At 41.5% G+C, this 17,740-nt stretch overlaps 1 protein-coding gene across 1 annotated transcript in view; it reads right to left on the bottom strand.

Annotated features, from left to right (window-relative positions):
* EYA2 (EYA transcriptional coactivator and phosphatase 2) overlaps positions 1 to 17,740 on the bottom strand; it is a 199,973-nt gene that overhangs the window by 118,004 nt on the left and 64,229 nt on the right. Inside the window, exons 2-4 of the mRNA XM_054981392.1 lie at positions 16,613 to 16,731; positions 2,523 to 2,571; positions 4 to 146 (exon numbers count right to left, since the gene is read on the bottom strand). Of these exons, the coding sequence (XP_054837367.1) occupies positions 4 to 146; positions 2,523 to 2,571; positions 16,613 to 16,721 (301 nt within the window). The 5' untranslated portion in view covers positions 16,722 to 16,731. The remainder of the gene's footprint in view (positions 1 to 3; positions 147 to 2,522; positions 2,572 to 16,612; positions 16,732 to 17,740) is intronic.

The following is a 17,740-nucleotide window of genomic DNA, read 5'->3' as shown; positions in this document are numbered from 1 at the left end:
CACTGTAGGAAGGTAGCCCGTAAGGTTGCGCAGGTGGCGGATATGCTGTGTAAGTAGCAGTTTGCTGGATTCCTGCACTGTATTGAGTCTGTCCATATGCGGCCATTGTTGGAAAGGATGGAACTGTTACTATACGGGGATAGTGTCTAAGAAAAAGAAAAGAAAACCACTAAGAGAGGTCTAAGACAAATAGATGATTTTCAACAATTTCCATTTGACTCAAGCCTCCACGGCTAGTGTCCTGCCAAGTCACGCTTTTAAACGTTGTTCCAAATTACTATTCTTATGCACTCAAAGGAATTGTGGGATCATTCCAGCTGTGGCATCACAAAGCTGTAATCTAGCCAGTTTTTTACCCAGTCATAATTTGCCCTAGATTGATTTAGTATAGTACCAAGGTCATGCAATGCATATTTGTTAAATATATAGAATACACACTGGGAGGATGACTGGGCAATACATATAAACAGTAAAAAATGCAAAGCATTCTTCTTTTTGTACGTGGATACAAACGCAAACCAAATGAATTATAGAAGGGCACTTATCATTTGTTCACACAAAGAATTGCTCATCAAAGATTAAGCTCAGGGGGGGGGAGGAATACCATTTCTAGTAGTTTGCAGCAGGAATTCTGTGCACAGCTATGCTTTATTAGTATCTGTGATATCACTCCTCAAAGCAGTCTTTCAACTTCTTAAGATAAGTCAGACAAATGTGGGGAACGGCATAGGGGGATTCGTGGCTACTCTTACAACACCCGAGGGAGACAAGGCAGGGTGCCCTGGTTGGCTTCAGTACGGGGGGGGGGGTTAAGTTGGCTTCAGTACGGGGGTGGGGTTTAAGTCCCCCACACACACAACCTATCCTGTCGAGCTGCTCTGGTCTCTCTTGATCCTCTCTCTCTCTGAGAAAGGCTCCACAGGAGAAGAGCAGTTCCAACCATCTCCTCTTTATCCTTGGACAGCACCTGCCTATATACCCCAGACCACTCCTCCAGGGTCCCACCCCCATCCTCCCATTGACCCTGTCTTTGGGGACATCTCCCTGCCCCCACTGGCCTCCTAGCCTCCTGCCCATACATAGAGGGGGCTGGCTAATCTTACTGCACATACGGAGCAGGGGTGGGACTCCTCTTACAGCTGAGTGATGGCATTTTGGCAGCCATGCCCATTCTCAGCCTCACTGCATTGAGCATCGGCCATGAGATTAGTAAGGCCCCTATGGTCTGGGCAGCCAGCACTGCAGTGAGCTGTAGCCTTGCTGTGAGCTCTAGTATGCAGCCCCCATCAGGTGTAACTCCCAACACCTCCACTGTAAGCACCAGCCCTCTGATGATGAGCTGGGTGAGGCAGGAGGGTGCAGCAGGTAGCTAACCCCAGGACAGATGAGTCATGCCAGGAAGAAGGCTGGAGGCGGGGATGGCCCTGACCTCTGGACACCATTATTCAGTTAAATTAATGCTTATAACGTACAACCACCCTGAAAACACAAGTATATAACAGGCTACTGAATCAATTTTGTGACAGTGATTGTTTAGAATCCTGGTGTATTGGCACAAAATGAACCACAATTTGTTAAGGCATCCCATTAGACATCGCAACAAATTGTGGTTTATTGAAGTCTTCCTGGCTTGCAGTTTCTGTGCTATGTGGCAGTACAGAGGAGGAAGCATATGAATTTGAGGACATTGGCTCATTCTCAGACAAAATGAAGGTTTATTTGTGAAACCTGGCTGCAGCCATTGTTTCTGCTAGTAATTTGTCATCTGATGGCAAACCACTACTTGCAATTCCAAAATCAAACTAGAGGCCTTAGCCCATGATTTGCCACAATGTCTGAATTGAGCCAGTGTTGTTTTGCGCATGTTTTATTTCTTTCAATCCAAATAAAAACTTTTAGCACTCAGTTTGGAGAGCCAGTTTAGTGTAGTGGTTAAGAGCGGCAGGACTCTAATCTGGAGAACTGGGTTTGATTCCCCACTCCTCCACTTGAAGCCAGCTGGGGTCAGTCACAACTTTTTGAAGCCCTCTCAGCCCCACCCTCCTCACAGTGTGATTGTCATGAGGATAATAACAACATACTTTGTAAACCACTCTGAATGGGCGTTAAGTTGTCCTGAAGGGCAGTATATAAATCGAAGTTGTTGTTGTTGTTGTTATTACCCATAGGTAAGGTCTATTAAATCTTTTAAAAAGATGCCACTTGCTAATTTGTACCAGGTTTTAAAAAAATGTTTTAGATGCTGTTTCCAAAAACAGTGGTTAGTAAGGATAATCACGGAAGTATTGCCTCTCAGGTGATTAAAAAAAAAAAGCCACAATTGCCTTTTTTGGTAGGGTGTCTGTTGTGACACATGCAGCGATTATGAAGGAGCCCTCAAAGAGTATGCTTACTCTTCAGAATTATTCATATGCAAATTTATGCAGATTTTGCCACTTTTAAAAACTAAAATGTCTTTATCCATGGCAGCCCTAAAATACTTATTGCTTTCAACGACCACAGACTCAGTCACACTTCCTTACTTTGTAGAGCAGAGATGAAGAGGATACTGGGGTGCAGTCTTGCTGTTGCCTACAAAACAAAAGAAACAAAGTTAGCAACTTCAGCTATAGTAAACTTGGCCATTATCGGTTCATTGTTCTTCAAGATCATTGGGTTATCTTAGTCCAGTGATTTCAGTGGATCATGGACTGATACAATGGGAATCAACAGCACAAAGGATTTATAATATGCTGTGACAAGAAAATACTCCCAAAATTAAATATGGATGTTTCTGTGACTTACTACATAGTAAGGAGGGTTTGCAGGAATCTTCCACAGCAAGGTTGTCTGTATAACCAGGATTGTGCATACTTTGCACTAAAACAAAAACAAATACTTTGCACCAAAACAGTAAAAAATCTGTGAAAATTAAGTGGTTTGAGAATTTTGCAGAATTCTTATTTTGCATTGTTTCTTCTGCAGCTTTGCTTTGCTACTCCAGTTCAAACCCTAGTGTTTCCTGGAATGGGTGAAGGTTGGTGGAATGGCTGCTCTTGGCTAAGAAGAATGATAGGTGGATTAAGGCCACTTTGCTCTTGGAGCAAGGACATTCCTCTGGCAGCCCAGTAGGCAGACTGCCTACACTGGGGGTTGGATTTTAAGGGTCAGACTCAGGTCATTTTAATGTGTCTTTATCTGGGGATGGTAGGACAAATGTGCATTACTTAATATGAAATGGGAGCTGAATTCTGGGGATGGGTACCTACTCTCCCTCAAATACAGAGGTCCACTTTCAGAGGTGGAGGACTATAGCTCAGTAGCAGAGCAAGAGCTAAAAAGACCAATGAACTTTAAGCATGTATGGGACCCTTGATAAGTTGCATTTCCAGGCAAGGGAGAAGCAAAGATCAAACAGGAGTGTGGATGTTTGCAACTTGTCTTTGCATCCAAGTGTGTGATGGATTACTTCCAACAGGGACCGAACAATGAATACAGAAATTTTCTGTAGTAATATGCTTTGGATATTTGGGGGGGAAAAAGTTCACAGGGCTGTATAGCATACCAATGTTAAATGAGCCCACAGGACTGCTCCTTTTATATTTAGATTTTCTGTGCATTTGCATATTTCATTAAATAAAAACACATTGGAGATGTTTAATTTGCTATCTTATGAATTGCTGAATAAACGGAAGCTGTCTCATTTTCAATGACTTCCTAATGAGGATGAGCCTCTGGTCCTGACGGGATGCATCATGTCAGAAAATATGGACTCCTCTCTGTGAGTTTCTCCTGCTCAGTAACTGTGCACTGAAAAGCAAATTAAAATTAGCCAGCAGGAGGGGTCCATTTCTTCGTTTATGCACAAGTAGGAGCTCTCACCTGTTTGGGTGGTATGTTAAATTGTGTATTAGGGAGCAAGACTCTGAGAAGCCCTTTCTGAATATAAATATGGATTCTCTGGCAGAAATATGTACTATCTCCTTCTGGCCTTAACTAGCATTTTGTATGAATGCTGTGTCTGGTACAGGTAGTTAGCCTTGCTGTTCTACAGTAGTACAAGGGGATTAAAGTCCAGTGGCACCGTAGGGATCAACAAGGTTTTCAGGGTATAAGCTTTCAAAAGTCAAAGTATCTGAAGAAGGGTATTTAACCCCCCCCCCCAAATTGTCACAGATATCATTGTCATCACCACAATGTTGGAAAGACTGTGGGGAAAAGGGGAGTTTCTCCCACTGTTGGTGGAAATACCATCGTATAGAAAGATTTTGGAATGAAATATTAAGAGAAATTAAGCAAATAACTGGGTATGATATTCCTCTATCGCTGGAAATAATTTTCTTAGACCAGTGGGATACTGTCAATGTACTAAAGATCAGAAGAGAACTCATAGCAAATTTACTTGTGTCAGCAAAAAGTGCTTTAGCAACTTTATGGAAAACAAAAAACACACCAACAATTGAAAACTGGTATACAAAAGTTAGGGACCAGAGCAATTTCCAAACAGCGCAAACTTCCTGGAAAAATGGTTTCTTTTTTAGAAAGTAATAATTTCAACCCTAACCTAATGCAATTCCAAGAGCTCTGAAGGTTCAAACTCCTCTCTCAGGTAAATAAAATAAAATAAAAATGATATCATAAATGACGTTATTATGTAAGTAGCTGATATGTAAGAACTGGTAATCTTTTTATCCTGTTATTTTCTTATCTTACCTATATGTAATCCATAACTGCTTGTTTATTGATTGTATTAAGTAAATTGTATGATGTAAATTGTTAATGTTAATGTTTATTCAATAATAATCTTTTTTTAAAAAAATTATCTGAAGAAGGATGAGAAATAAAAGATAGAAATAAATAATGTAAATAAAGTAAATAAGAATAGGAGGTCGGATTGACAGAAGTTATTGAAATACTGTTTATTATAAGCCTTAGATTTTCCTAAATGGAAACATATAATATTTAACAGTTCAGTCCTAAGCAGAATTACTCCAGTCTAAGTCCACTGATTTCAATGGGCTTAGATTGGAGTAACTCTGATTAGGATTGTACTGTAAGTCGATTAGTTTAGTATAGTTAGTATAGTTTAATGTGTTGTAGAATAGTAATGAAATTTATAGATCATGATGTGTTCTGAGCTATTGATTTGGAGGTGGAACGGGTATAGCGGTAAATATTGTTAAATACTTTATAATAATATTTTTAGTTTAATAGCAAGACAGTGGAAGAGAGAGGAAATGTCTCTGAGAATGGTTGTTGTGAGCTTGAACATAATATTCCAGTGATGTATAGAGATCGTGCTCTAGATAATCTGTGTAAAGGGTATCATAATTTCCCTCCAGTATAATGGGTATTTCTGTTTTTTCTTATCTTTTTTTCTGTATTTCCTTTGTTGTTTAGAAAATAAAAATATATTTTTTTAAAAAGTATCTGAAGGTCTTTGACTCTTGAAAGCTTATACCCTGAAAATCTTGTTGGTTTCTAAGGTGCTACTGGACTCTAATCTGAATGTCTGGAACAGTAGCCTAGATTGCTGTTAGTTTGGTATATTGTATGCCATTGATCAAGGCGGAAGTATCTGTCTAGACTCATGAGGACTTTTATGGTAAAAGTACAACTTTCCCCCAGTCTTAAGATGGGTAGCTGTGTTAGTCTGTCTGTAACAGCAGAAACAAGCAAGAGTCCAGTAGCACCTATAAGACTAACAAAATTTGTGGTCGGGTAGGAGCTTTCGTGAGTCACAGCTGAGTGAATCAATCAGTGAGTCACAGATACCTGAAGAAGTGAGCTGTGACTCACTAAAGCTCCTACCCTACCGCAAATTTTGTTAGTCTTATAGATGCTACTGGACTCTTGCTCCTGGAGTAGTGCAATACCTAAAAAAACCTGAGATCTGGGAAGATGTTGTTTTCTCTCTCATCTTTGTCATAAATTGGCTAATTAGCCTTAGATAACTCACTCTATCTCAGTCCTCTTCCTGCAAGATGGAGATAATGGCTTGGATCCAGCAGTGAGTAAGTGGAAATATCAATAGACTTAACATAATTCTGCATGTGGAAGAATCTGAGTAACAATTAGTGCTTTCCTCCCTATCATATATACTAATAGCCAAGTGCCTCCTGTGGATACTTAAATCTGCAGATCAGGGCCACTAGGCTAGAAACCAAATGATTCTGCAACCTTAGGAAACCCCCAGGATTGCAGAAAAATCTGGAACATAAACACAACCCCATTGGAGGGGTGTAAATCCCCATAAAACTACTTGCCTGTCTGCTGCGCATATACAGTAGCACTCCATGGCCAGAGAAGGGGAACCATCCTGCACGCTGGCCCTTGTCTGCCGCAGAGCAGTAGCAAGCCGCCACAGGTACTGCCATGCCCACCCAGCACTGGGCCTTGGTAAGTGCTGGCTGGCTCAGAAAGTGTTGGTGTGCCCATCCAGTTCTGGGCCACAGCTCACCCCACCACTCCTGGCCGGTGCTGCAGCATGGTGAGACCATGCAAGCCCAGGGTCATCCAGCTCTGAGCCCAGCCACCCCTAGTTGGTAGGAAAAAGGGGAGAAGGGAGGTGTTTGAAAGGGAGGAGAAAGACGATGGGTGTTTGGCAATGGATGGAAGTGGAGTAAAAGTGTTTGGGAGGGAACCACAGAGGGGAGGGGATAAAGGTATTTGCCTGGGAGGGAGGGGCAGTAAGGGTATTTGACAAGAGGGTGGGTAAGGATGTTTGCCAGGGAGGGGGGAGAGGGTAAGGTTGTTTGGGAGGGAGCCAAGGAGGGAGCGTGGTTAGGATATTTGCCTGGAAGGGAAGGAGAGGGTAACTGTATTTGCCAGGGGGGCAGGGTGAGGGTAAGGGGGAGAGTAAAAAAGAAGGATCTTGGAAAGAGGGAGACAAGAAAGGATTCTTGGGAAGGGGAGAGGAACAGGGAAGGACTCTTTGGATAGGAAAAGCAAAGGCAGGGGGAATGGGATTAGCCCTCTCTGTAACTGCCCTACCCCACCCCGATGCAATCTGCAACATTTGGTTGTGGGCCCAGAGATTGCTTGCAAAATGTCTTGGGCAGCTGGAAAAGCAGTTAGGGCCGGTATGCCGTGTCAGTGCTTTGGGTGAGGAGTGCAGTACTCACATATAAGGCTGTGCCAATTTTTGCCAGTTTTCAACAATTCCGCTTTCAAGATGTGGGAGAGAAACCCGCCCCCTCCTCCTGAGGTGCCAGTTCTTGGTACCAGTGAGTGCTGGCACAAAAATAAACCTTTGCTAAATTTAACTCAGTGAAGCACTTTGAACATTGAAAACACTGTGTTTATGTATTTATTTTGTATGGTCTGCCTTCCTTGCTGAGACTCCAGGCGGATTACACCAATGTAAGACAAGGAAATCCCGAAACATAATACAAACATTAAGCACGATTACATTGCAGTATAAGGCTAGAAGAAATCAACTCGATGATAAGCTGTAAAGGCTAAAAATAAAAGCTTATTTTCCCATGCAATCCTATGCACCCTTCTAAGCCCCCTTGAAGTTAATGGGTTTAGAAGGGTGTAACTCTGGTGAAAAATCCACTGTTACTTTCTGTTACCCAACAAAAATCTTTGGCTTCCGACTAACCTCAATTGCAAGTACCTAAGTGGAGCAATCAGAGCGGGCTACCTATTTCCCATGAGCTGTTGAAATATTTTAGCTAACAGTCCTTCAGTTTGTCCATCTATCTTCTCTGGGATTCTTTGATGAATATCATTCAGTAATTTGAATTAACTGTCTGTGTTCCTTGACATGCTCTTTCTAAAGTCCTAATACCCCATCCCCCCTTTATTCAGGGTTGCTACAATAACTTGCCATATATTATGCCTCCATTGGAGTGTCTGCTTCTGAATTGAGTAGTGCCCCCGGTATATTTTCCCTTCTAAATATTTTGGTGTTTTGTTTGTTTGTTTGTTTGTTCCAAGTTCAGGCGGTGGTTTATTCAGCCACTCTGCTCAGCAAAGTTGGAAGCCTACCTCCAGCTGAAGCTGTTTATAAATTTGTTCCTTCCACTTTTCGTCAACTGTTCACCATACTTGGTACTGAGAAGGAAACTCCCATCTCTCTCCCATCCCCATTACCTTAGGCCATTCATTGCACGCACATACATGACCACACTGCTTGGCTTGCTTGTTCTAAGTTCACCTGGACTGATTTCCTCTTTTAGCACTTTTCTGTAATTTGCCCGCTCTCTCCTTGCAGCATGATGCAGAGTATTTGAGATTTATTTATTTACATACTTTATACACTCCCTTTCCCCTCAATGGGGACCAAAAGCACCATAAATCAGTCTCCTCTCCTTTATTTTATCTTCATAACCCACCTGTGAGGTAGGTGATGCTGAGAATGTCTCTCTCTCTCTAGTTTGGCTCTCTAGTTTGCAAAAAAAAAAAGAGAAGTCAGGCTGTTCTAGGTGGTCCCATGGTAACCTGAAAAGTTTGAGATTCTCATAATACATAATACATTTTTACATATGGGTTGTCTTTTCATGCAAAATGCTAATATTTCCACATGTACATAGGGAATAAATCCACCTGTTCTGATATGGTTAGCGCATCTAGAAAATTTTCATTGTGGTTTTGGATCCTGGGCTGTTGAATGGAATGTTTAATGTGACTGGGTAGTTTTCCAGTGGGGCATTGCCAAGTTGAGGTAGATATCTGTTAGTTTTTTCCTGTTATCATGATTTTTGTGTAGGGGTGCCAGGTCTCTATACCTTCCTGGTGAGAGGCTGGGGGAGAAGCTTGTACTTCCCGGTAGGTACATCCTCATGCGCACTGGCACCAACACAATGACATCACTTTCGAGAAGTGATGTCATTGAGCTGGCAGCAGACATACTCCTGTGTTTTGCAAGACGCCAATTCAGCCTGTTTGGGGCAAAAATTGCCCCCTGAGAAGTGTGGGAGCATAGCCGCCGCTAGTGGAATGACATCACTTGAGGGAGTGACATCATCGCGCCACATGGAGAATGTGTGCATGCTGCATGCTTGCCCAGGATGCCTGCCAGTGGTCATGTGTTTTGCCACCTCCTGCAGATCGCCAGCGATCAGCAGGCAACAGGTAAAACCTCAAGAAGATTGCCCAACACTGGCAACTGGGAAACACTACTTTTATGGCTGTTCTTTTCAACAGAGAAGTGGAACCAACTGGAGCCTTTGAGGCAGCTGTTTTTACACTCAACAGTATGAAAATACCAAAGATTACAGTCTTCCCTCTAATCTAAAGAATATCTAAGTTTCAAGCAGATTGAACAAGTAGCGGTGATTTTACAGACTCCCAAAGTAGGTCTTTCTCTGCACAGTTGCACTAAGTTCTTTCAACTAATTGTTAAAATGGCTGTCAAGCAGCAGCCAGCAGAAGAGCGCCAACTGGCCACCAGCAGCGGGGGGGGGGGGGGAAAGCCCTGTCTGCATTCATTTCATTTCCCTACTCTTATGGTGATTGAAAATAATTTTTTAAAACTTTTCCACTGAAAACTCTGCATTTGCTGTCCTTCGTGTGAGGAAGGAGGAAGGTTTCTGTTACAGACTCCCACCCTCTGCCAGCCACTGCTGCACTTCCATTATTCAGTATGAGGGACTTCCTGCGTGGGGGGCTGGAATAGTCATCTGCCAGTCCATCAAAGAATCCCCATAGTTCAAGCAACAACTCTACAGGCCCTTGAACAAGCCATGGCTTTTCTACTTTCCAGCCTACAGGATGGGCAAAAGGGGGAGGAGAATAGCAGCTTTCTACAGCTTGGTATTGGCTAGGAGTGCTCTTTGCCCCTCCCTTGCAACAATCTGATTGGAAGGGAGAAATTCTCCTGGAAATAAGTACAGAGTCAAGGTGAAATGAGAGCTCATTCCACGAAAAAACAAACAAACAGATTATTTTCAGGGAGGGATTTTGTAATTACCAAGCAGTTGGAAAGTCACAAGTAAGGCCTGGAAACCATTGTTTTCATGATTTTTATGGCTCATGTACACCCCTAGTTATGACTAGCATTATAGGTGCCACGGATGAGCTAAACCTTTTAAAACTTTTCTTTTCCCAGATCAAAAATAACGGGTTGGCATCTCCAGCAGGAAGAAACAATTGTTGGAAATTACCCCATCTCTTCTGCTAGCAGAAATATTAGGATACAACAAAGAAGAGAAGAAGTGGAAGAAGCACAATTGCAATCACAAAATACAATTATATTCCACAAGTTACAATTGCAAACTCCACAATCCTAATACCTTAAACGTCCAGAATCACAATCAAAATAAATCTTTCGCTACAGTAGGTAAATATAATGCAAAAAGTTCAAGCCGTAATACATATAGGGCACTTCAAAGCAGTTGGCTGTATAGAGGTACCAGTCAAGAGTCCAATTAAAGACCAATCATGGTCGTATCAAATAACGGTGTGAATGCGTATACAAAAGGCAGTGCTGCAAGCAGATAATTGGTGAAGTAAATAGATGGCAACGAGTATGAGCCGGCAGTCTTTCTTCGCTCGTTTCAGACTGCAATGTCTTTCTTCAGGCCACCATATCTCCATGCTCCTGTGATTCAGCCTCTTCCTCCTTCTTTTCGATCCACCCCGAAAAAGGCGGGGTGGATCGAAAAGAAGGAGGAAGAGGCTGAATCACAGGAGCATGGAGATATGGTGGCCTGAAGAAAGACATTGCAGTCTGAAACGAGCGAAGAAAGACTGCCGGCTCATACTCGTTGCCATCTATTTACTTCACCAATTATCTGCTTGCAGCACTGCCTTTTGTATACGCATTCACACCGTTATTTGATACGACCATGATTGGTCTTTAATTGGACTCTTGACTGGTACCTCTATACAGCCAACTGCTTTGAAGTGCCCTATATGTATTACGGCTTGAACTTTTTGCATTATATTTACCTACTGTAGCGAAAGATTTATTTTGATTGTGATTCTGGACGTTTAAGGTATTAGGATTGTGGAGTTTGCAATTGTAACTTGTGGAATATAATTGTATTTTGTGATTGCAATTGTGCTTCTTCCACTTCTTCTCTTCTTTGTTGTATCCTTGAATTGGAAGTGGAATTCCCCCTCCCGTTTTGCCTTAGCAGAAATATTAGTCTGGATCCAACCCATCTTTTTTCATTATAATGGCTCTTTATCAGTGTGTTCTGGCCAGTTTACACCATAACAAAGAGCACAAGGACATACTCAGTTCCTACCCTCCTCAAAAGCCCCAAGGTACCACCCTTTCCACTGGTGAAAGTGGAGTGGGAGGGAAACAAGAACCTCCTTCTTCCTCCTTACAGCAGTGATCACAAAGTGCTTTTTAAATGCGAATTTCCCAGGTGTATGTTTGACTGCAAGTCTGGTCATGCACCTGTGACTTAATATGTGTCGGCCGTATCAAGTAGCTCGGCCCTAAGATTCTCCCTGAAAGATGCATATGAGCTGAGGCTCTCTTTTCTAGAATTATACCAGGCTTTCCTCTGAAAACATGATCTCACTGAAAGTCTGCAGTATTTTGATTTTCTGAATCTTCTCTTCTGGCTGCAAGGGGACAAGACCCAGTAGATTTCTGGCAGGCCAATGCTATTTCTACTGGAACGATGGCTACAGAAGATAACAAATAATAGGCAGTTTTCATATATGGGAAGATATTTGGATTACACTCCAATGTTTATATTCAGATGGCTCACTATTCACAAGAATGCCCTGAATGGAGTTATATGTATTATACTGGCATTTGATGAGAATCTGTATTCAACTATGTTTTAAAATCACAAGCAACAATCTTGAAAATAGCCTTGTGCACTGCCTTGGAGACTCTGTGCCCCCCAACTGTTTAAAGATGGGTCATATCCAAAAGGCGACAAAGTAGAGCTTATGGAACAGACTTTCCCAATTCCCTGATATACTCCCCCTGCACTCCTAAAAAGCAGCGTTTGGGAGCTGGAGGACAAAAATGGACAACACAAGGTGTGATGCATGGGCTGGGTTTGCAAAGGGGAGGGGGGAATTGGTGAAAATCACTCCCCTTTTGTATGACTAGCAGGAGTTTGGATAAAACCCTAGATTTTCATATAAAGCAAAAATTAAATACCACTACCATGCTTGAAAATCTCAGCATATTTGCTAGGAAACAGATTCCCTTTAGCCTAACTAATTTCTAAGTAAACACATTTAGGATCGGTTAGGAAAAGTTCAAAATTCCAGAAGTACCACCTTCTGGTTCATTCCCTCACACATAAACACACACGAACACACACATGTTCAGTCACTCATGCTAAACTGAACCAAGATGGTGCTGATCTACTTTGTATGTTATGAATTTCTGGTAACAACTGCTGCATAATTGGGAAACAGATAAAGACTCCTGCAAACCTCACAAGGGTCTTACCTGATCCAAAGTCAATCTCTCACTTCTAGAAAATTTGCTTTAACATCCCTGGAGATTTTTTTTAAAAAAGGATTTTTATTTATTTAATCATATTTGTATTCCGCCCTCCCTGCAAGCAGGCTCAGGGCGGATCCCCCTACAGTTTAACCCCTACAGTTATTATTTTTCTACACACAAACCTCCCAGCAAACGCATAGTGGTCAGATACATACCTCCCTGCTGTTACTTTTAATATTTTATGTATCTTTTAGTACAAATTTAAAAGAAGCTTATTTATAGTTATGAAAAAGTCATTGTGGAGTTTCAGTATTTTTTGAAAGATGAGCATAATCCAACCATAACACAACACTTAATTTCATCAATTTCAATAAAGACTCTAGGTATGTGCTCAAATCTCTCCCACTGAAATTAATGCACATTAAATTTGACTGGATTAAACTGAAGCTCTTGGCCACATCAGAGAAAATTATCTGTGCTTAAGTAAAAGAGAAAACGTAGTTGCAACTGATTAAAGTCTGAATGGGGCTGAAGTCCATAACTAATTATTTTTGGATCATTGGAGTCCCTGTTTTAATGACATCAACAGCATGTGAATATGATACCATTGATGCTTCTTAGATTAGAGATCTTAAACAATTGTCTTGTAAACCAATGGCAAAGGTCAGGAAACTCTGTACCACTGGCCAAAAAAGCGAAGCAGTGGTCAAGACAACAAACCAAGTTTCTCTCCAAGAGCTGCCTTGGGTTTCGCTTTGGTGAAGGGAAGGCTACGTATAAATATTTTAACAAGTAAGATAGACAGATAGCATATATAAATGCAATAGAAAGTATTGAAATTAGCTGAACCATGCTGAAGGCACCCATCTTTCTCCTGTATCCCTTGACTCCCTTTGCTGTTGACGCACTGCTGGGATTAAAGCCTTATTGCTAGTAAAATAGGTTTTAATTCAGCAGGGAGAAAGGAATAGGAGAAAACAATCTTACAACCACATTTTGTCCTACTATTCTCTCTTTAAGGAGTACAAGGCATACGAACATAAGAAATTGCCTTATGCTTAGAAAGACCATGGGGTCATCTAGTCCAATAGAGGCTAATCTAATTGGTGGTTATTCAGAAAGGAATTCTTAAAGTGGATGTGCTTGGGATTGAACCTGGGGGCTCTCAAGCACATGGCTTGATAAGCACAACAACCCAGGTTCAAATGCCAGCATCTCTAATGAGAAGAAGAGGGTCTCATGCTGCCAGACCAGGAAAGACCTCTGCCTTGAAGAACTGTTGCTTGTTATAAAGCAGCACACAAACAGGCTTCTGTAATTTTATTTATTCCCTGCATTTGCTAGACCTACAGATCTCCAAATGCTAATTACAAAATGGTATGAAATGGTTGCTCTGTCAATAACGTACCAGTATACTGAGTGTGTCAGTTCCACCAAGATATTACGAAGCATCCAGTTGTGCTAACAGATCAGTTTAGATTAATCTTGGTATGCCTGATCTGTGAGATTTAAGGGACAACATGTGGGAAAGTGAAGACAAAAGGATTTCTGCCAACTATCTCTAACCTTCTATGCATGTGTGAAATAAACTATTCCACAACTGTTTTCATAATCTAGCAACATCAACGTAGGGCTCAAGGTAACATAAAAGAAGGATGTAGCATAGGACTGAGAATGCAACCGTAGGTTATCTCAGACACCTAACCTATTGGCATGCACAGTCTACACATCTACTACAAATGGAATGATTGGCTGGACGTGTTTTCCAGTTTGCCAGCACAATTTTACTGCACTTTAAAAGCCTCAGAAAGGATCATGCCCATGGTTTGTCCTATAAACATCTTACAAAGACATTGCTGGTAAAGAGTTAGTTAATAAACTGGTGCCTTCTGCTCCAACATGAAGGTTGTTGGTTTCTTACCACAGCAAACAGTAACTGGAATTGTACTAGCAAGAACTAGTTAAGTAGTATCATTTGCCAATAATTTTAAAAACAGATTCAAAACATTCCTTCTCCTTTCATTTGGATAGTATGAAACAGACTGGGGGTGGGAGAGAGAAGATGGGAATTGGGCAAAAGGCAGATAAGTTTCCATCCCCCTAACCTCAACCACCGAAAGAATGTGTCCTTAGTACCTGCCAAGTATGAAACTTCAGACCACAAAAGAGTGAGAGTGTGTGTGTGAAGAAAATGTTCTGCAAAGATTGCAACAGCGTCAGCATCTGCTTTCTGGTGTTTTGTTTTTGTTTTTTTCAAGCATGGAGTCCCAGTCCCAACATGTAAATAAGTAGCTGCATTAGTGTGATCATGCAGTTTTAACAGATGCAAGCAGATATATCCCTGAGTGCCCCGTCTCTCGATAAGACCGCTGTCCTAGACATTAAACTCAGGATCTTCTGCTGACTGTAACATTTTTTTCTTTAGAAGCTTGCTGGGTGAACTTGACCACACGCTTTTAGCCTAACCTACTTCACCGGGAGCTGTGAAAATAAAATGGAGAAGAGGAGAATTGTATTGTCGAAGGCTTTCATGGCCGGAGAACGATGGTTGTTGTGGTTTTTCCGGGCTGTACTGCCGTGGTCTTGGCATTGTAGTTCCTGACGTTTCGCCAGCAGCTGTGGCTGGCATCTTCAGAGGTGTAGCACCAAAAGACAGAGATGACACTGTGACACTGAGAGATCTCTGTCTTTTGGTGCTACACCTCTGAAGATGCCAGCCACAGCTGCTGGCGAAACATCAGGAACTACAATGCCAAGACCACGGCAATACAGCCCGGAAAACCCACAACAACCATCGAGAGGAGAATTATGGATGCCGCTCTGGATCCACATTGGAAAGACAGGTGGGATATAAATTGCGTATATTAAATAAAAAATAAAAATTCACCAACCTTTAAAATGGGAAAGGCAGGTATGGGTGGTGGCAGGAGAAACACCTTTTAATGACTATATGCATATATTTATTTATACATGAATCACAATCCCATCCATCCCCATCTCAGAGATTTAACTTTTACAGATGGGAAAGAACTGAAAAATAGAGGGAAAGCAGTGGATGCCAGTACAATTAGTCTATATGCATGCTAACAAGTTTTAAAAAGCATTTTTAGCATCTTCCCAAAGGTAAATTAACAACAGTACTGTGTAGTGGATAGAGTATCGTGCTAGGGAGACCCGGGTTTGAATCCCTATTTTGCCATGGAAGTTTGCAGAGTGGTCTTGGGCCATTTAGTTACTCTCAGCCTAACTTAAGGAGGGCAGCAGATAATGTAAGCTGCTTTGGGTTCCTGCTGGGGAGAAAGCTGGGGTATAAATGAAGTAAATAAATAAATAGTCAGGGACACATTCCAGAAGAATGTGTCAACTAGATCATATATATTAGTGAAGCCTAGGGCTCTAGGAGGACCTAGGTGAACAAAAACATTTTACATATACACTTCCATTCGAGGTTTAGATATAAGATACCAAGGAACCTGTGAGCCAACACAGGTAGGACAGCACGGAAGAAAATATGACCGTTTGTGATATCAAGAGTCAGATTCATATCTAAAGCCTGCAGTCAAGCAGACCTCCTTGAAGATGCTCTATGAATCACTCATATCAGGCTCTTCACCACCAACTATTTTGATATTACAGGCACCTCCATCCTCTGCCATGTTCTGCCCCCAAAGATGTGAAGAGAAATATTTTGAGAAAAATCTGACCAATGGTCTACCTTGGCCTGATACTGTCAACGATGAATGAGAGCAGCATTGTAGCACTTGGGTAGTGTTCTCCTTCCCCTAACTCCCTATCAAATATTCCTTCAAGAGGGAATAGCCTGGAGCCTCATATTTCCATAAGCTATAGTCAGGCCTCCCACCCACCCCTTATTTTAACCTCTTTGTGGATAACCTGCACCTCTTGGGCACTCAGCAGTTGGTTTGAGAGGGGCGAACAGCCTGAGAACCGGCCTCTCTCTCTCTCTCTCTCTCTCTCTCTCTCTCTCTCTCTCTCTCTCTCTCTCTTTTTAAGGAAAAAAGCACGGGCTATAGCATATTCCAAAACTGTTTTTGAAAAGTCACTGAAAATCATCACTTGTAAAACAGTTACCAGGAAATAATTAGATTTGCTTGATGCGTTAAGAAAACAGACCCACCCCTCGAAACCGTAATCCACACAAACCTAGACCTTGCATGCCTTTCTGAGCTATACACACACACACCAACATAAAGGCACCTAAAGTTAACCAACTGTAACCAAGAGCTGCTGGCTTACCTTCTATGTCATCTGGAACCGTGGCATAAATGTTCGAAAGGTTACGCTTCAGACTGTCAGGTTGTTCTCTATTTACAGTCACGCTGGGTGACGTCACGAGATCTAGCATTTCCTTATACCTGGAGGAAAAAAGAAAAAAAAGAAACACAGTTAATTTATTCATTAATTATGCACCCTCACTAATGATTCTACTTTTTTCCCTAGGAGTACAAATATTAAAGCTGATTACCTAAACCCAGGCTTCATATAAATTCCACATAAACAACATTTGTGAGAAAAGTTTTTGTCAAAGGGAAAATACGGAATTAAAAATCAAGTACTTGCTTCCCTTGGAGATTATACCCAACTGATTAAATTCCCCCCTCCCTCACCCTGGATTTTGCCATTAGAAGATTACATTAATGTATCTCTTATATGCGATTACCAGAAAACACCACGTCTTTAGTATCAGCATCGCCTTCCCATTGTGCACAGTACCACCAAAGAAGCTTACATTAACGTCTGAATCAGGAATGGAAGTCAAAGGCTCTGGACAGCATTAAACTGTTGTAGAAGATTTAAAAACTTTTACTTAGGATAGACACAAGTTAATTCCTTAAGTCTGCAATCCTGCCCTTAATGTCATGATTGCTGCTGAACAAGACTCTAGATTTCTGTGATCAGGTCACCCAGAAGAGGCTTCTCAAGTTACCTACATTTGGAGTAAACTCGTATCATCCTACTTTGCCAACCATAACACTCCCAGCCTCTTAGCTGTCAGTGTCAGTAACCAGCCCATGATCATACCAGTTCTAAAAGCTATCCTTAACATTCACTGCTCGATACTATAAAACTATTACAATGGCCAATTTTTAAAAAAAAAATGTTTTGATGAAGATGATAGCTAGGAATCTGGCTGCCACATCACCAGCATTCAGATGATTTTAATACAACAACGGCTTATGTACTGACGACAGCAAACATCAGAAGCAGAAAATGTGTTCCCTACAAGGTCACTGCATGAAAAATTCAGCCAAAGCCTCAGCACTGATGACACAAATAAGGCCATAATTTTTTAAAAAAATAAATTACAACGTAACCATCATGATCTCATCCAGTAAAATCTGACAGGATTATGCATATTGGACT

The sequence above is a fragment of the Eublepharis macularius genome, chromosome 5, assembly GCF_028583425.1.
Source record: "Eublepharis macularius isolate TG4126 chromosome 5, MPM_Emac_v1.0, whole genome shotgun sequence".
Lineage (NCBI taxonomy): Eukaryota > Metazoa > Chordata > Lepidosauria > Squamata > Eublepharidae > Eublepharis > Eublepharis macularius.
Note: the sequence above shows the minus strand (reverse complement) of the source record. Positions and strands in the feature narration are given on the sequence as shown.